The sequence below is a fragment of the Diabrotica undecimpunctata genome, chromosome 5 (genome assembly GCF_040954645.1).
Source record: "Diabrotica undecimpunctata isolate CICGRU chromosome 5, icDiaUnde3, whole genome shotgun sequence".
NCBI lineage: Eukaryota > Metazoa > Arthropoda > Insecta > Coleoptera > Chrysomelidae > Diabrotica > Diabrotica undecimpunctata.
The window spans coordinates 68,304,034-68,325,688 of NC_092807.1; the positions used below are offsets into that span (position 1 = coordinate 68,304,034).

Sequence of the window (21,655 nt, forward strand, 5' to 3'; positions counted from 1 at the left end):
GAGGTAAAAAACTTTATATACTTGGGATCCCTAGTCACGTTTGATAATAACGTTACGGAGGAAGTGAAGAGGCGAATATTTATTGCAAATAAATGTTACCATGGCTTAATTAGGCAACTAAGATCAGATAACGTCGCAAGAAAAACAAAATGCCAAATATATAAAACCCTAATAAGACCGGTACTCACATACGGCTCAGAAACCTGGACACTCACTAAAAGAGAGGAAACGTTGTTAGCCACCTTCGAAAGAAAAATCTTGCGACACATATATAAGGGCACAAAAGAAAACGGAATATGGCGAATAAGATACAACTCTGAACTATACAAAATATACCAGGATCCGGATATTATAACATTTATTAAAATAGGAAGGCTGCGTTGGATAGGACATGTAGAAAGAATGGAAGAAGGCGAAATACCAAACAAAATATTCAAACAGATGTCAGTAGGAAAAAGAACAAGAGGAAGACCGAAGCTGAGATACTTAGAACAAATAGAAAATGATATAACAACCTTAAAAATAAAAAACTGGAGAAAAAAAGCACGAAACAGATCAGAATGGAGAAGAATCCTGGAACAGGCCAAGACCCAAAAAGGGTTGTCGAGCCAGTGATGATGATGATGATGTTAGGTATAAGATCCAGTTTTTAGGGAGACATTTTAGGAATTCATAAGAGACGCCGTCAGACCCAGGAGATTTGTTGCATTTCCAGCTGTTGAGAACTGTTTATACTTCCTCGAAAGCAATTGAGATGTCGAAATAGGGGTGATTCCCGTCAAAGAAAGATGTATTTTCTCTAATAATTATTTGTTGAGAACTTTTGAAAAATTGATCCCATAAATCAGCCGATATTTTGATATTACGTTGATTGCCACGTATCTTTTTGATCGTGGTCCAAAACGTTTTAGCGTCCCTACAGTTAGAAAGGTTTATTATATGTAATTTGTCTATCATGCAGTTTTTTCTTTCTCCTCAGACAATTTTTGTATTCTTTTTTGGAAGAGACATATGAGTTGAGATACTCTGAGGAAAAAGAATTTTGTTTGCAGATTTGTAGTCTATCTTTCACATTTTTTTTTAATTTGATACAGTCATTATCAAACCCAGGCTGTTGTACTTGATTATTACTATTATTACTATTTATTGTACAAATATGAAGTTTCAGTTCAGTGGCAGTTTCTTTGACAGCGTCAATAAAATTAAAGTAAGCAAAGTTTATGTTAGATATAAATGTAACGCTAGGGGAATTCAGGATTTGTAATTTTATAAGACATATATTGTTCCTACGGAAGTTTTAAAACGTATGATTTAAGGTATTATTACGATTTAAAGCAATAACCTCACTATAATATTTGAGCTTGCAGATTACTGGAAAGTAATCGGAAGAAGAAGGATTGTATGGACCCGTAAATCGTCTATGACGTTCAAGTAAAAACTGTTCATCCAAATAAAATCAAAAACTTTTCCCTAGCGAATTAGCAAAACTGAACTGAGCGGGAGACTCTGAAATAGCTCTGCCGTTTATTACACAAAAATCGATTGCATCCATAAAGTCAGAAAGAGTTTTGCCTCCTGTATTTAAAACCTTGTCACGGCTGGATCTTATATCAAATTAGTTAAAAATTAAAATTAAATACTTAAACCAATTAATTTTATAATTAATAGTATAACTTTCCCCTTAGAGGGAGTGTGAGCAGTATGGCTAAATCTGGATAATACTAATTGATGTGGCGATACCGAACACCAATAATCTGCGTGTCAAATTCAATGAAAATATTGCCAATTAAAGCGATCTGGAAATTCAAAAAGGAAGTCAATGGAGGATGGAAAGTAGCCAAACAATACCTATTAATCTCTCTACCACTTGGGTCGTTCCAGAGCCATGAAAAGGGAAAGAAAACATAAAAAAGCTATGGCTGAATTAACATTTCGATGTTATTTAATATAATTAACGAAAATTTTTGGGAGGCACTTCATCATACCAAGTCACCTAGGGCTCGATAACACAGAAAGAGTCTAACCAGAGCTCAATTGGATACTGTAGGTATTTGAAATGAGTGAGTTTTCCCCTTGGAGGGTGTGTGTGCCGTATAACTCAAACCTAGATAATAATAATCATATAGGCGTAAAAATTCAGACAACATATTTATTTTTGGAAGCATAGCTTTCTTATCGCGAGCTATGGACGGAGCGGTGGATCGGACAGAGGTGTGAAAAAATAAAACCGACAGCGACTACAAACTACATGGAGTAGTAAACGCAGTGCCATGCGTGTTTATTAATAAAGAATAAAATAAAATTTACTTTTTTTTTTGGAAATAAGCCACAATTCAACTTTAAAAGTTTATTTTTATGTATTTTATAAAATAGAGTCGAGCGCAAGAATAGAGATCTAAAACCGAGACTTGCTATGCGTAGAAACTGAGCATAACACTTGCCCTGAGAACATACTATCGCCAATGTGGACCAATCACAGCGAAGATTTTCACTCTGGTGACAATGTTCGCTCTTGATCTTCAATCAAATTACAACAAAGATTGAATCTTTGATTGTATTGACCGTCCTACGGAAGATCGTTGCGCACATGCAACTAGAAAATGCATAAAACAGTGTATCTTTTAATCGGAGGACACCTTAGTTCTTAATCTTGACCGAGCAAGACCTATTTTGGCTGAGTAGCCCATTTCAACGAAACTCTGCGCTTTGATTTCATACTTGGAAATTTGCTGGAGATAAATATAAAGTCTCACGACTTTGAAATTATCTCGCAAATAACAAGTGAAGGAATTCGACACTTTGCTTTTAAGTTATCATTTGTTACAAATAAAGAAAAGTCTGAAACGGACTTAAAATTATTTCGCAAAAAATAACTAAACAGCTCGAAGAGAATACGTCGCAGTTCAGACAGAAATTGTTTAAAATAAATACAAGTCTAATCAACTTATTATTAGGACTTAGAATTATTTCGCAACTTGTCGAACTGCCGCAGTTCTTCGACAGATCACCGACGGTCAGGAATAAATAAAAGCCCGAGCAGAATTATTCCTCGAATTGGTGAACGAGCTGAAATAGCCTTAGTCGTTAAACCAGTTGTCCGAAATAAAGGTCCGAAGGAACTTAGAATTATTTCGCGAAAGGTAACGATCCGAAGTGAGCTCTTTGATGTTGAAACGTGATTGTCGAAAAAAGTAAAAGTCTGGAAAGGACTTCAATTGGACACAATTCATGAATAGTTAAAGATTCAATGCTCTATTGGTGTTCCTACGCATTGAGACAAATAGTGTCAATTGAACATCAAAACCTGAGGAATCGACATCTCTGTTAACAATCGAGGTGCCTTCTGAGTATAGAGTACTAATAAACCTTTTAAATAAATAAAGATATATATTTGAATGTAAGAAACTTCGAACTGCTAAAGTACTCTATATTGCCCCGTTGACAGCAGAGCCCCCAGTGAAATGGGGGGTTAATCGAAATTATTAATTTCTTATACAGTAAGAAGATGGAACAGAAGAGTCTTCGTTCATCGATACTAGGGAGGATGATCCAATTGTACAACAATACCAATGGTTAAATTTGCCATGAACGCAGTATGGAGCGAGTACACAGGACAAACCGCTGCATATTTAAGTTTTGGACGTAAGCTTCTAACTCTAGATCAAGTTAATCGAGATATCCGCCAAGTTGTATAATCTGAAAATTTTATACCTCAGATAACCCCATACCTAAAACACATGGCTGAAATATGGCATGTTATCGTTAGAAGGACATCCAGCACGAGCGAGCAACTACCAAATTGCGAAGAAAATGCTGGACAGCATGTTGAAGAAAAGAACCAAAGATGGATATCTTGAAACTTACGGCCAAATATTTAAGGAGTGGCTGGATGAAAATATAATTCAGGAAGTGTTCGAGGAGCAGCAAAACCAAGAAGGTCATTATTTACCCCCACAGGCCAGTAATTAAGCCAAATAGCGCATCTACAAAAATCAGACCAATTTTTTACGTTTTAGCTAAGGAAAAAGACAAACCATCTTTAAATCAGTGCTTGAAACGGGGTTAACTTGATTGAATTACTTCCTACTATTTTACTAAGATTCAGACAAGAAATCGATGTAATCTCGGATATTCGCAAAGCCTTTTTATAGATTAGGATATATAAAGCTGACAGAGATTTTCTTCGTTTTCTTGGGATAGATGATGCGGGGAAAGAAAAAGTTTACCGCCACTGTCGTGTGGTATTCCGGATTAGCAGTAGCCTATTTTTATTAGGGGCTTCGCTGGAACATCATTTTTCGTTGATGTTACAGTCCTTGTTAATAGTGAGCAGGATTTTGTGACTTGAATCATTGGCACCTTAATTATTTTTCACAGTATCTAAAGACGTTGCCAATGTAAGCGTGATTTGTCGATTTATCTATAATGCAAGAAATAAAGACGACAAACACAAGAGAGAGTTAACCCCTGAGGAAGCTGATAAAGCTGAAATGTTGGTACTCAAACTAGATCAGCAAGAGACATTTACGGACGAAAATGATAAAATAGTTTTGCCAGCCAAACATTTTTTAGTGAAAAGCCTGCTGTTTAGAGAACATGTTAGGTCGTGTCATGTTGGAACTCAGGGACTGATGGCTATTGTACGCAAACGATATTGGATTTTAGGTGGTTGGCGTGCTATAAAATCCGCGATTGCTAAGTGCATCGTCTGCAAAAGACATAATGAGATGACGTTTGAGGTGAGTGCGCCGTGAACCGTGTACTTGGTGTATGACGTATAGTTTTACATCAATACACCCAGTACCTATTTCTTTGTCTAATAAAAGGTTTATTTCTAGCAGTTCGACCATATAGATTATTCTTTCGTAATATCCGTCTAATTGTGTCGGGGTTACATCTTTTTCTAAACTGTCTTTCCACCTCATCTCCACTGCAATTTTGATGCACTTTTCTAAGGATTATTTGCTATTTCTCTGACAATCCATCTTTCCTCCAACCTTGATTTATTTTCAACTCTATTTTCATTTCGGCAACGTTCAATAAAGTGCTGTACAGGGTGTCCCAAATTGCTATATTTTTCAGGGTATACCGAAAACTAGAGGAGATAGAAAAAAAGTAGTTAAGATGTCATGACTTCTTTTTTCGTTAAAGTAATGATTGCCCAATCAAATCATCAATAGCTCCTCATAGTAGCTAGATACTATGAGGAACTAGAGCGATTATTGAAAAATTTCGAAAACGACAGGGTTAAAATTTTAAAAAATTTTATTAGAACTTTTGATAGAAATATGGAAGCGTTCAGTGGCGAACAAATTTTTTTTAGTGGGTCCCAGTAAAGAAATATAATACCAACTTATTTTTTAAATGGGACACCCTATATATTTTGACATTTTTCGTTTACATCTTTAATTCTCTTTCACCTGATATGTTATATATCTATTTTCAGTTTTTAAAGCTACTATGCAGATAATATGTTTATAGTTAACGTTATGTTAGACACTTTAAAATAAAATCCTCGCAACAATAATAAAGCATTTTAACATTTTATTATGAGGATATTAATCCCTTGACAGTTTTATTTAGCAAAAATAAAATCAGTACCTACCTAACTTGAAAGTAAAGTAAATACTTATACTGTAAATGTTATACAGTTTTACTTAAATTTAGATTGTGTATTTAATAGATAGTGGTGTCTTTAAATTGTCAATCTTTATTGCTGTAAGTTATTTCATATGTTCCAAAAATTTAAGGCACAAACTGTGTGTTCAATTTCTTATTATTTTTATTTTATTTTCATTGTGCCGTATATTATTTTGTATATTATTAATAACAGCACCCAAAAATCTGAGTATAACTTTAATTAAGTTTTGTCCATTTTTTACACCATTACATCATTTTATTTTCAGTGGTAATTGCGGGTTACTTTATTGATATAAAATTCTATAAAATATTTTAATAAAATAAAAAACAGGAGTGAGATTTACTTAGTTCATTTTTATATTTATTTTAATTGCGAAATGTCGAAACTGTTCGATTGGCCATTAATATGAAAGTACAATAATTACAAAATGATCTATCGGCGCAAATATTTTCCGAACAATTGCTGGCGTATTGGAAAAGGTAAAATAAAACTTAGCATAGAAGAAAAAATATTACATAGAAGAAAAAAGAGACAATTTAAGGAAAAGCAGTTAGAACGCATTGAAAGAATAAGAAATGAAAACGAAACTCAACAGTTTTATAGAAATCTGAACAAAATGAGAAAAGAGTTTAAGCGAAAAATAGGGAGCTGTAAAGATAGGCAAAATAGGTCTAGTTATCAAAGAAGACAAAACCAACATGCCAAATACTGTTACCACTTTCCCTTTTCATTCAATTTTAACTTGTAAAAATACTTTCAAATTTTAAAACACTCAAATCACTTTTCAGCTATCAGTAAAAAATCTTCCCCCTTCAACAACTCAGAATCAGATCCTTCTCATTATTTAACTTACAACCCTCATCACGCATTCCCCATTATTTTCTGAACCAATCATATTGTAGTATCCTCGTCATCACAAATTCCCATATCCTCAATAATCGCCAATACTAAACTGTCCGGAATTTATAATTTTTATTCTAAACAAAATTTCTCTTATAAATCTAATAGGGATTTGCATAAATTCGTTTTGTCTACATTCTACACAAAATTCCAAGATCAAATCTAAAGAAACAATAGACATTTGTTTTTACTTTAAACAAAAACCACTTACTAACAAAATATTTCATAATCCTACTTTGTAATATCTTTTTGCCTATATCATCAAAACGCTCCAAAGCAAGTAAAAATGTTTACAATTATGTGCACAGGGTATGTTAATTATTACATAAAATGAATATTATAATAAAAATATTAAACTGAATGCCCCTAATATCACATTTAACTGTAGAAGAGATGGTGACTTGGTGCGGCTTTGTAGACATCGAGATCTGGAGACTGAGGAATAACAACACGCAAGGTTGGCACAAGAAGCCTAGGGAGTCAGAAAAAATTAAGTAGAGTGACTAGATGGCAATCTATTGGATCATCTGTCGCATGGCCACTGACAAAACTGTCTTTTCCTTTTTATTCCGATATACTCTGTACGAGTACTAGAAACCAATTCGCTAAGAATTTTGCTTAGTTGAGGAGATATGTTGTGGAATGCAATTTTTAGATTCCCCATGTCTCTAATAACATCTTTATCAACGTCTGTTTTGCCTTGCAATTCTTAGAAGGCACACATTAAAGCAAAATTCTGAATTTGGTTTCGAAAATTAGTTTACAGATTTTAATATCAGATGTTGCTATTTGCGTCTGTACGAAGCCATGTTAGAGTTGCTTCCTAAGACAGAAAAGATTTATTTTCGCGTTCACCGCGACTGTGAAAGATGTTCTGAAGAGGTCTATTAGGCCGAAAATTCGCTAAGAATTTTACTTAGTTGAGGAGATATGTTGTGGAATGCAATTTTTAGATTCCCCATGTCTCTAATAACATCTTTATCAACGTCTGTTTTGCCTTGTAATTCTTAGAAGGCACAGATTAAAGCAAAATTCTGAATTTGGTTTCGAAAATTAGTTTACGGATTTTAATATCAGATGTCGCTATTTGCGTCTATACGAAGCCATGTTAGAGTTGCTTCCTAAGGGAGAGCACCCACCAAACTGGCTTGACAAGTGGCAAGTAGCAAGTAGCATGCGTCTAGCATGTTACTTAAAATATATCCAATGCAAACGAATGATTCAACGCACACCAAAATGACAGTGACAGTGGCGTCATGCAGCTTGCTACGCCACGTCATAGATTTGTTCTTTGCATGTGTGTTTGTTGAAAAATTTAAATATGGAAGACAGTCCAGAATTTAATATTCGTTTTGTCTCATTAGTTGAGAAATTTTCAGGTATCTATGACAACACAAGTCCGAAATTTTTTAATTCTTTAAATACATTAAGGACCGATTGTTCGAACGCTAATCAAAACTTAATTGTAATCAAATACGTCACATTTTGAGTTATGTTGACTGATTTATTTTATTCAATTTTATTATTTTACGTTTTAATTTAAAATAAACCATAATTAGATAAACTCTTTCTAATGTTAATTTCATGTTTTTATTTACAAATCAATAATAAGCAATTTTTAATAATTTTGACAGCTGCTCTGATGTATTTGATTGTAATTAAATATTTGATTACAATCAAGTTTTGAGTAGCGTTCGAACAATCGGCCCTAAATCTACTATGCCCTTGCATCTCTTTCCAATAAGGGTGTACTCAAAACTGACGTTGCGGACGATTTCTGTTCATATTGTTGACATTTAAAAGCGTTAGCTTAACTTCATCCTCAGATGACGACATTTTGAATTTAACTAGCCTTTTTAATGCCATGCTACTTTGGTGTGCGCTACCTGCCATGCCCGTGCTATGCCACTGCCATGTTACATGCCACGCCACTTTGAGGAGCGCTCTCGCTAAGACAGAAAAGATTTATTTTTACGTTCAAAGCGACTGCGAAAGCCGTTCTGAAGAGGCCTATTAGGCCGAAATACGTATAAGCGGATGCACAGGCGCCCTGTACGTGAAATCAAATCTTAACTGTCTTTTCCTTTTTATTCCGATATACTCTGTACGAGTACTAGAAACCAATTCGCTAAGAATTTTGCTTAGTTGAGGAGATATGTTGTGGAATGCAATTTTTAGATTCCCCATGTATCTAATAACATCTTTATCAACGTCTGTTTTGCCTTGCAATTCTTAGAAGGCACAGATTAAAGCAAAATTCTGAATTTGGTTTCGAAAATTAGTTTACGGATTTAAATTTTACTTACTTTTACCATTTCATATATTTGATGTCCTACAATAACTCTATAATGTGGTGGTTTTTCTGAAACTTCTTGTATATAAAAACTGTTTGACGTCAAAGTAGGTGCTTTATCAGCAACTCTAATAAAATGATTACCACTGAACGCTTTAGTATCAGGCATGTTAGGTAATGGTATTAATTGAGTGTCCAAATACGAAGCCAGAAGATGCATTACAACCTAAAAGTATAAATTTATAGCAGGTCATTGTCATCATGTACAGAATAACTATGAAAATACAGTACCAAAATAATACGTCATAAATCAGCTCACCCAGAAGAGAAAACATAGCACTCAGAAGTAAATTATTTATTTACTATTTATACAGAGTGTCTCGTTTAGAATGGGGTATAGAATAACTGAAAATTCTCTGCTTCAAAATAAAGTCTTCTAAGAAAATATTGTCGTTCATTTCTAGGTCATCATTTTTATATTAATCATACTATATAAATCATACTATATTACTTATGCAGTTTCGAGATATTAGCACTCAAAAGCGGCCTATCTAATTCAGAGGTAAGTGTATGGCGCTAAATGATGTGGATTCGATCCCCGCTACAAAAATCAAAAAGTAGTGCTTACGTCGTCATTTGGAATACTCCAGCAAATCACGAAGTCGTAATCTGTCTAAAGTATAGTTTCAAAAGCATAGTACTGAATTCGAAAAAATGGTGATGACAATTCAGTTTTTCTTGGTCTCCCAGTGCGGTACAATATTTTTTGTAAGAGATAACGTTACTTTGATTGAAGAATTTTTGCAAATTATAATGTACTTTACAAATTATATATACTATTTGTTCAGTTTCTAAAAATATTCTGTTTCATACCGTTCTTTTATATTCTAAAATATATCCAGAGCATGCTTTTGTTAAAATTATCTATTTAATCATTCCATATCACATAAAATATTGTCGTAACTTTTGTATCACCTTTCAAGATTAATAAACCTTGTGTTTTTCCCTACCTTTTCTCAAGAGTAAGTAAGAAGGAACGCTACCACAAATACTCTTTTTAGCCTACTCGAGGAGTTAATCAGGAGTCAAGGTGAAGGATTCGTTATTTTGCTTTTTTTGGGTTTATTTAATTTAATTTATTCCCTAGGCGGATTATACACCTGATCCCCACGGTTGATTCTCGTCATTCTTAGTTGTTCCTTTATAGGTCCAGATCTCTACCAGACTATTCCCGGACAACTTAAGGAAATCAGCCGGAAGGACCTCACTCATTGATTAGAGTGTCTGTCAATTTGTACTAAGTTTTTTTATCCATCAATTTTAATAACATTCTATAATAATTTTTCAACTTTAAATCATACTATTTCTTATAATAATAAAGACCCGTCTTTTTTTTTAATAATATTGAATAATATTTAAGGACTAATTGTCGACTACAGGTTGAGGTTTTAAATCCTCCCTATCAACTCGACTGTACGGTTTTTTTGTGTACAAATTTAATCAGAGAGTTTGTTATTGGTATTTTCATTACTATATATTTAAACCTTTGGCTCCTATCCCATCAGAATAGTGTCCATATTACTTTATTAGTACTTTTAATTGGAAGCCGAAGTACAGAATTGTATTTCTCGTAGGCGAGTAAATTACCTTTTTAGGTAGAATTGGTAAATCTTCTTACTTATATTTATTATTTGTAAATTCTTTAAATAGTATTAGGTACTACCTTTCAGTAAATTTAAATTCAGAGATAATCAGGGATAAATTGTGTATAATCAGGGATTTTTTTGTATATAACTAGGTTAACTGTACATAAGTGGTGGTGGGTAGCATAAAGAATTAAGATAGACTGTATATATTTGGTTAGGTATTAAATTTGTTGTTAAGACTAAATATTTCAATTAATAGCTGCTTTTTTTTTCATTTCAGCAAAAAGGGTATACAGCATTACAAGATACCTTGAAAGGTAGATGTCAATATTTTCCTGGTGCCCCTCCTCCACATTCTATCACTTACATTTACCTATTCATTTTTTTTTATTACCCTGTCATCTATTTTCTCATTCTACGGTCTCTGTAGGGCATGCAAATTGGCCGAATCCTCTTTTGAATGTCAAGTAGTGACTCTCTGATATAGTCCGCTAGCCAGCCTTCAATTTAGTTATATTTCAAATTCATATTTTACATTTTCCTGTTTATCAAACTGATAATCTCTTCCTTTGTGAGGATTAGTAGTTTCTTTAGTGTATCAAGGTACATTTTATAACTGACTTTTAGTGGTACACGAAGACAACCATAATTCATTTGTTTTTTGTTACATTGGCCCTCTATTGTAATCTGTTACATTGGCCCTAAATACTATTTGTTACAGTAAATGTTTTTTTCTTTGTACAGATAACAGCAATGAGTTAAGCCAGGTATTTTTCGGGATATTTAAATTAATTGATAATTTATTAATAAGTAATAATGTAATTGTAAGTAATGTGTATATCGGTTACAGTTAAAATAGGTAAAAACAAAGTTAACATTTATTCTTTATATGCAAAATCAAATCTAAACGTAACATCAAGGCAATGGAACTTGTTTTTCAATAGCTTACAAAAGCCTTTCATTGTAGGTGGTGACTTTAATTATCACGACACAGCTTTGGGATGTAATTTACGTATACTGCGGGAAATAATGATTCAGAAACACTAATTACTCATTACAATACCAAAAATAAATCTGCAATAGATTTATCTGTTTGTTCAGATAATATTTCTATTATGTGCGACTGGAAAAGGGCAATGTTTCGCTAGGTGCTAATCACTATCCTATTATAATACAACTATATGTTAATGACCATAATGTAGGCAATCATACAAATCAAAATCAAAAATGGAACTTAAAGAGATCCGATTGACCGCTTTTGTCTTATCTAATCGAAAATTTTATAGCAGATAATAGCAGCCAGGATATAACTTATGAACAGTTCAATCAAAAATTTATTGAAATAAGTAATAAATCCATTCTAAAGAAAAAACAAGTTAATCCAAAATTGTGTAAATCTTGGTGGAACTCTAATTGTGACAGAGCTATCCAACAACAAAAAGAAGCGTTTTTGTTTTTAAAACGTAATTCTAATGTGAGCAATTATATTAACTTTAATAGAGCAGTGAACTTCTTGGCGTATATTTTGCGAAAATTTAAATCGTTCTATAGCAATATCTAAAATATGAGAAGAAATAAAAAAATTTAAAAACACGTATCAGGTACCAAAAACAATATAAGTTGGGAAGAAACATTCTTCAATAAAATTGCACCGTCGTGAGTATTAGAAAAGTGTAACTTTTCTAAAAAATCAGGTACCAAACATCCTATTTTGATGAAATTTTCCATAAAAGAATTAGAAAATAGTATAAAATTTAATAAAAACACTGCACCTGGAAGACGGTATTCATTATATAATGATAAAGAATCTTGCCGATTGTAGTAAAATGATCTTACTGCAAACAATAAATTATATATGGACACACAACAAGTTTCCAGATAGTAGGAAAGAATATATATTAGTTCCAATTCTAAATCCGTACAAAGATCCAACGAAACCAGAATCGTAGGATCATTCGATCATAAAAATATTCGAAAGAATGATAAAGTCGAGATTAGAGATTTTGATGGAAACCAATAATATAATACCAATACACCAATTTGGGCCCAGAAAGGGCCATTCAACAACAGAAAATCTAGGTTACCTAATAACAGATATAAATGTTTCATTTTCAAATAAACAATCAACATGCTCTTTTTCTTGCTATATGTTGAGGGGCATATGATAATATAAATTTGACTCTTTTATCCCGTCAAATGCTACATTTTGGCTTACCAGCTAAATTTTGTAAAAGTATTTTTGAACTGTATTCAAATTGAGTAATATATGTTAAAATTAAAGATGCTTTTATTGCTCCAAGAACTATCAGAAGGAAGTACATTAGCACCACCTTTGTTTTTATTATATACTGCTGACCGTGAAGAAACATTAAATAACAAACAACAAAAAGTTAAAGTTCTACAATATATTGACGACATTTGTATCTACAAAGGTCGGTGCGACATAATATCAGGAGTACAATGTCTTAACCAATGCTACGGAGTTATAACGAACTGGTGTTTAGATAAAGGACTATACATTTTAGAAGAAAAAAGTCAGGTTTGCATATTTTCCAAAAAAAAATAACCTATCAAATAAAGTCACTTTAAAAAAATTCAAACCGGAATGTCAAACGAGAAGGTTAAATATCTGGCAGTCATATTAGATAGAAAATTAATATGGAAGGATCATATTGAATATATCCTAAGTAAATCAGAAAAAGGATTAAATATACTTAGAGCAGTAACACAAACTACACGGGGTGCAGATGCTAATATAGCCTTATATTTATATCGATCTTTTATATGTGTTCGGGAATCCTTATTTCTTTATTTTATATTGAATATTATTATAATAATTTATTTCGAGTAGAATAAGTTTTAGATTTTAATAATTATATTTCCTTGAAATGATGCAGAATAACCTTATGTGCTTATTGGTCGCATTTCATTCAAAGCGCGATATAATATGATTTTACATCGACGCACACAAATCGCTCATATATCCAAATGGGCATGCCCCAATGAGTAGATTTTAACCGACAAGGTACGACTTCGCTTCCAGCCTTCAACGAAAAAGGTTAAGAATTCGGAATGTTGCGTATCGGGCGGTACCGTCTCGCGTCCAGCAAGAATTTCATGGAGGGAGTCCATTGAAGGGATTGAGCAGTAATGAATTGAGTAGTCACATTTGGGTCTGCATAGTTAACCAAATCCTAAAGAACACCAATTTAAGGTAAGCGATTTTGTGCATAACTTGTAGGACCATATTATTTGAAATTCAATCTTAAATTTACCAATTCGTTTTCATATTTCCTACAATTACTATTCAATATGGTCAATACTAGATTATAGTTGTATATTTTATGATCAAGCAGCAAACACACATTTGCAAAAACTAGATTGTCTAGTAAGCAAATATTTAAGACTATCAATTGGTGCATTAAGAAATACTCCTAACACAATTATCTATGTTGAAGATGTTGAACACCCACTATTCTTAAGAAGTCGAAGAATCATATATGGAAATACATGATTCACTCCATGAGTGGTACTGTTCCAAAAATGTACCTGTTTTGTTTGCTAATCTCCAAAATAGTACAGTAAAAACTCATGCTTTTTCTAAATATGATGAACTACTAGCACCATTAAGGAACAGTATAATTAATCACGATATTTCTCAAACATTTCCAAATTATTTACAAGTGTATACTGACGTGACGCTACAAAAGATATAACCGGCGTGGGTGCTGCATTTTGGATACCGCTAAAGAAATACTCTAAGGTAATCAGGTTAAATGCAGAACTGGTAGGAATTCTAGAAGCTTTGATTTATATAAAATCATTAAACATTAAGCAGGATATCGTTATTCTTTCGGACAACAAAAGCACAGTAGAAAAACTCACATTTCCGGCCTAACGAAAACCTGAACTATTTAATGATGAATATATTTCAACACATTTGAGATATAACTAACAAATATCAAACCGTTCAAATCGAGTAGATTAAATCTCATTGCGGAATTGTTAATAACGAAAAAGTCGATCAATTAGCTAAATTAGGTACTTCAGAAAAATATATATCAACACAGAAATGTACACCTGGAGATATGGCATCATCTATAATTAAAAATAAATGGCAAACTAATTATAATCATTCACAAGAAGGATTGTTTTATAAGCAGAACCATATATTCCAATAAGACCTTGGTTTAAAGATTGTACAGTTAATAAGCACATGCTCTCTACGATATGAAGATTGAGGTTTAATCACTCACTAAGTGCGGCACATCTATTCAAAATTAACCTTAGAGCAATGTGGAGAAATAGGAACAACAGAGGATTCGATACTCAGTTGTCACCTGATACAAGGCAGAGTAAATATTTTAAATAACTCTATAGACTACCGACTATCAGAAAACCATACAACCTAACTAGCTTACAAGAATCTAAAAATATTGAAATTTACGAGCTATTGTATAAACATATAATAAACATTAAACTAAGATAGATGTAGATGTAGAACTAATTAAAGGTAATTTTACGTTAAGAAAATTTATTGTAATCTCTAAGATAAGATATCTTTGCTTTTATTCCATATGTTCACAACCTTTCCGCGGTCCTCTTGTGTGTATCAATCGCTTATACCGTCCCATAAGTGTATTAAGTGTCCCTGTCGATCACAACAAATTTTAACATAATGAAAAAATAATAAATAAGAAAAAACCAAAAAAAAAAAACAAAAAGTTTATATAAAAAAATAAACGACACAAAAAAAAATTAATTAAAAAATAAACATAAATGAATAAGAAAATATATATATATATATATATATATATATATATATATATATATATATATATATATAAATATATATATATATATATATATATATATATATATAAATATATATATATATATATATACATATATATATATATATATATATATATATATATATATATATATATATAAATATATAAATATATATATATATATATATATATATATATATATATATATATATATATATATACATCCCACTATCGTTTTAAGCTCTTTTCATGTTGCAGTCATTTAGCATCACCAAGAAATGCTATCATTTTCTATTTATAAGTCGTGTATGTTCGTTTAGTGCACCTTTGTAGGCTTGGCACCGTTGTCGGTTTTTCAATAATCCGATTTTTTTAAAAATTAAATTTTTTACATCAAACCATCATTTTAACATTGGGAGGTAAAATTACTGTATTTGGTATCATTTTAAAGCCAATAGATGTTGCCAGTGTTAATACGTAAATAATATTTGAAAACATAAAAATATCGATCAGTTTGGGTCAAGTTCAAATGAAGACATTGAAACTACCTGCCGACCGGCTGGGGCCAACCAACTAGTTTTTTTATAATATCAACGTTCAGTTGTTATATTTATTCAATTTAGATATTTTTTCCCAGAGAGTTGTGTAGAGGAATATTTTACATATTTCAATTTCCAAGCTGTTTAATCGAAGCTATCAGTGAATAGTTTAAGATAAATATTAGATTTTTATGGGATTAGGTCAAAAATATTGGTTGTGATTGGGATGAGAATCACATTTTTAATTATTTAATGTTTAACATTTTGATTTCAATTCAGGAAATCGTTCTCAAAAAACGTTTTTTGTACAAAATGTGTATACACATTTTTACATAATTTGTACAATAAACAAGGTTAAATATTGGAAATCGTATCGTTAAATATTAGTTAATTAAAAATGTAATTTTCATCTCAATATCGACCAATAATTGTGGCATAATCACATAAAAAAATAATATTTGATTTTGACCATGCCATAAGAAAGTAGTTAACGGAACCTCGCTAAATAGTTTTAAAAAATCTTACAGAAATTTAAATTCTAAATAGTATGAGGGGTAGCCGACGAAAAATTCGTAAAGACGTACAGTTGATTTTGCTTTGTTTTCTTAAACAATCTTAAAAGGCAAAATAAAAAATTTTGCTTATAAAACGTTTTGTATACATTCTAAAGAAAAATAATTTAAATAAAAGTTGTAGACCATAAAAAGTTTTCTATGTAGAGAAATACCAAATTTAAATACATAAATAATTGAGATAATTCCAAAAAACCATAAACTCTAAGATATTATATGTTTGTAGTAATTTATAAATGTTAATAACTTTGTTTTGTGACTAACGACAGATAATATAGCTACTTGAAATCATGGCAATTGATGAGTTATTAAAGTGTGCTAAATATCAAGCAGATCAAAAAATATTTTACAATTTATTCAATTTGTTTATCACAGAAAGCGATTATTTAAACAACTGTACTTGTCCAAACTCGTATGACTATAAGTATTTTGTAACTTGCAATCGATTCTTTGCGCTTTCAGTTTTAGGGTATATTAAAAAAACTTTTAACATATTATTAAATTTTTTATTAAAAACCAGTTTGAATAGGGGACTTTTTAGTTTTTAGACCACTTAACGTTTTTTTAGTTTCTTTGACAAGTGAGGATTCGGTTATTTCTTCATATGGGCTATGAACAATTGTCTAGTCAAGTCAACACTATTAGAGAAGTTACCTATACTTTTCCAGTAGTCATGCAGACGGTTCATTTTAATTGTCCCCATATGGAACATAAGCTCGAGAAAAGTCTTAAATTCTGTTTGTGTTGTCTCTTTCCAAAACGCAATCCTCGATTTTTCTGAACGACTTTGTGCAAGTATTTTGTCAGTCACTTCCACCATGCATTTAATCTACATCGTCCTCGCCCGATGCTTCTAACAATGATTGTAATTCAGCAGTGGTCAATCTACGTTTATGTTCACATCTACCTTTTTTAGATGTCGAAGGCATATTATTTACATCCATTTCTTTATAAATACTATAACTCACTTTTACGGAGGTAATTAACAATAAAAACGTTCTACTGGAAACTATCAACTTACGACTTCCAATACTATAAGGCCACTTGAGGCACAATACGTTTTTACTCAATAATAGTTCCTGTATAAGTAAAATTGTTTTTTAATGTGCTTCATTGAAGCACACTAGATATATTTCAGTTTTGCCATCACATTCTTCAGAGTATGTTTTAACTTTTTTAACTTTTCTATCGGCCTTTCTACTAGTCATGCTTCTTCTTAAAACTTTGTAACATCTTGTACACTTTCTTCTCTTTGTATTATCTACATCGCTTTGCCTTAGATGGTATTTTTGGGTGTAACTGGTGATGAGGGTTACAACATTTCTTTATTTGTAAATGCCTTCGCGAACTCCAGTCTGAACTCAAGGATAGGTTGTCGCTTTTTTTACGTTTTCTATTATTTAGCAACTAAGCATTGACTACTGCGGTATTAAATATTAATTCCATTGCCACTTTCCGGTACCACTTCAGAATTTTGCGTATTGGGCTTTGGTAAGAAGCCACTTGATCACTAAAATCAACACTCTTTTTCACCAAGTTATAATCGAGAATAATTTGTGGTTTTAGTACTTGTGTATAATTTTTCTTTTTATTTGATTAAACCAAGATACAACTATTATGTTTAAATGTTGCAAGGATTAAAACTGGTCTTTTGTCGACCCATTTTATCACTCGTAAAATCAATAATGGGGTTAAATTTCATCGAGAGTAACTGGTTGCAACTTTTTTAATCGAGATTTTAGTTTTACATGTTTTTAGAGTAAAACATCTGCACATGAATAATTCGTTTCTTGAACAATGATTTCAATTCATCGACCAATATTCTAAAATAAGGTGTTATTACGTCGTCCAGAATATTATAAACTGGTTCTCTTTCATAAAGCATTGGAAATATGGTTTACACTCTATATTTAGAAAAATCTTTTACTGCAACTCTTGTTCGACCTAAACTAAATTAATACACAAAACAAATTAATCTATTTTTTTTATAGAAATGCAGATTCCTGTCGGATTTTTATCAGTGCGGCATGAGTCACTGGTGTCTCGTATATCCGGACCTCTTATCGCATTACAAACATAATTCTTAATTAGCAGTGCGGTACAAAATACATTTATATCGTATAATCTGAAAGCCGTAATAAGACCATAAGACCGTATGTTATAAATAAATATATTCCTAAAAGAATTATCTTGAAACATGAAATAAATACACTAAAAAAGTGCAATATTAAGTGTTATTTAAAAAATGGTATGTCATTCACGACGGGCGTACAGTTAAAAACAAAAGTTTTCAATGTTCTATTGCTTAATTATTATTATCTGGTATTCTGAAAATGTTGACATTTTTTCCTGGTCTGATCTTTCTCAACTAACGTCATCTTTCTTAATTTGTGGGTTGTGTAGTTCAGGTCTCTTTATGTGTTTTTGTTGGTATCCATACTGAATGATCTTCTTTAGACAATGTACTAATGTAGTGTTCAAATGTGGCATTGCGTGCGTCATGTAGCGCTGATCTTAGTTGTCTGATTAGTCGATTATATTTGTGTTCGTCATTAAGATTTCGGCTTCTTGGTCATCTAACTCTTGCTCTTCATTTTTCGACTATTAGTTGTATAATATAATTCGGAGTGTTACTTGTGTTTTCTTGATTTGGAATTGTTAATCGTGTAGCTCCATATGAAATAGTAAAAGATGAAAACGGCAGCATATTCATGCATAAAAAAAGGAAACGCGATAAAGATATCTGAAACAACTGTTTTATGTTATAAGAGATGAAATAGTCCGAAATTGCCAGGTGAACAGGGTACTATAAAGAGGAAGTAGAATTAGCTATGAAACAGCTTAAATGGGGAAAAGAAGTAAGCTTAGACCAAATACCAGCAGGAATTATTCAACTGGGGAAAAAATTAAACGGATAACAATATTCACTCCATTTACAGAAAAGGGGGTGACCCGCAAAAATTTTAAGAACTTCTTTAATAGCCTCCAGTCAACAATTTCCTAATCATGTTTAAAAAACGTACGGAATGCACTGTATATACTAACCCAAACCGTCAACATACTTGTTGTTGCAGTTATGTATTACGATTAACTTAAAGGTTATGCACGACTCCCCTTGCATAGGTACACAGGCATGCACCCGTGCGGGAGAAAAAAGATTTGTCATAACGTTACATTATGTCACATTTTAACGTTGAATATTTTATGGTCCCCTTTGGATTATAAAACGAATGATCGACTTTTTCTCGCACAGATCCCGCCTATGTAACTTTACAAAGCGAGTCGTTTGCTGGGTATTAAAGAAACGTCTATGACCATCATATAATTTGACGCTATTTCACGTTCTACGACGCATTCCACGTTTGACACACTGTCTTGTTTAGTTTTCTGTCATTTTATTTGTTAAATCCTATCTCATTCTCGTCACAGCGTCAAGGAGCAGTAAATGTGTGCAGTGAACGGGAGGAATATGTTTAACAGTGAACGTTGGAGATTTTTCGAGTCTTTCATATTTTCTTCTTTGAGTGCCTCTCCTATCGGAGATTGGATATCATTAGGGCGATTCTAATTTTATTTACTGCTGTTTTGAATAATTCACTCATCACTAACTCATCAGGTGGCCAAAGTGTTTAAGTTTTCTCTTTTTTATATTCAGTATAACTTCTGGATCGTTATGTATTCTACGTATTACCCCTTCATTTGTAATTTTATCCACTCAACTTATTTTTAGTATACGGCAGTAGCACCACATCTCAAAGCTTTCAAGATTTGTAACATTCTTCTGTTTAAGAGTCCATGCCTCAACACCGTAAAGCTAAGTACTGAATACATACTAAGTAGTTAACTAAAAGTGGACGTATGCAAAGAGATGTATGACGTAATCGTATGGTATTCGCTAAATCCTGTCACGTAATATGCCACATACCTCTGTGCGTAAATTCGTTTTATTGCTGCCAGTTTAAGGTGTTATTAGATGCAGCCATGTTGAATTTCTCTCCACTATCGTATTATCTTCGTTAAATCCTATCATTTTAGGCTCCATATATCCTGATTAGACCTATAGGACCCGAGATACGCAACTAAGGCTCTTTTGACATAACATATATAGGAGCAAAGATATATACCTAAGGTCCTTTTGACGTGTTAATGTATTTGATTTCTACGTCGTAGTATTCTATTGGTTAAGTTAAATGTTACCATTTGAGGTACTGTACGTCACGATTGGACTAATAGGACCGCAGATACATAACTAAGGCCCTTTTGATAAGCTGATGTATTTTATTTTTCTATCTTATTGTATTCGATTGGTTAAATCCTATCATTTGAGGTACTGTACGTCACGATTGGGCTAATAAAAACGAAGATACGTAACTAAGGCCCTTTTAATATTTTGCTGTATTTGATTTCTATCTCATTGTATTCTATTAGTTAAATTCTATCATTTGAGGTATCGTACGTCACGATTGGACTAATAGGACCGAAGATACATAACTAAGGCCATTTTGACATGCTACTTTATTTAATTTTTATACCTCATTGTATTTTATTTGTTAAATCCTTTCATTTGAGGTACTGTACGTCATGATTGGACTAATAGAACTAAAGATACACAACTAAGGCCCTTTTGACATTGTTCTGTATTTGATTTTTGTATCCCATATGTATTTTTGTATTCTCTATGTTAAATCCTATCATTAGAGGTACTATACGTCACGATTTTACTAATAGGACCGAAGATACGTGACTACGGCCCTTTTGACATGTTGCTGTATTTAATTTTTTTATTTCATTGTTTTCAATTCGTTAAATCCTGTCATTTGAGATACTGTACGTCACGATTGGACTTATAGAAACGAAGATATATAATTAAGGCCTTTTTGACATGCTGCTATATTTGATTTTTCTGTCTTATTGTATTTTATTGGTTAAATCCTATCATTTGAGGGGCTGTACGTCGCGACTGGACCAATTGGAGCGAAGATACCATAGGTAGTTGCAATATATCATATCCCGTTACTTTTAACCAACCATGATGCCAGAATGATTTGTGGATGAAAAGAAACTATATATATATATATATATATATATATATATATATATATATATATATATATATATATATATATATATATATATATATTCTTAAATTTACTATTTCATTGTGGGTAATATTATATTCAACAGCGGTGCCAAATTTCTGATGCTAAAATGATTGATAATGAAAGTGGGATATACATTTTCATGTATATAATGGCAGCGAGTAAACGGTAA

The 21,655-nt window shown here is 32.1% G+C and overlaps 1 protein-coding gene across 4 annotated transcripts in view; it reads right to left on the reverse strand.

Annotated features, from left to right (window-relative positions):
• The window catches only part of LOC140441371 (transmembrane protein 209), a 322,551-nt gene that overhangs the window by 9,771 nt on the left and 291,125 nt on the right, over positions 1–21,655 (reverse strand). For 3 of the 4 annotated variants that reach the window (XM_072532057.1, XM_072532054.1, XM_072532055.1), the window contains one exon: positions 8,848–9,060. The exons of the other annotated variant lie outside the window; for it this stretch is intronic. In XM_072532057.1, the coding sequence (XP_072388158.1) occupies positions 8,848–9,060 (213 nt within the window). The remainder of the gene's footprint in view (positions 1–8,847; positions 9,061–21,655) is intronic. 4 annotated transcript variants of the gene reach the window in all.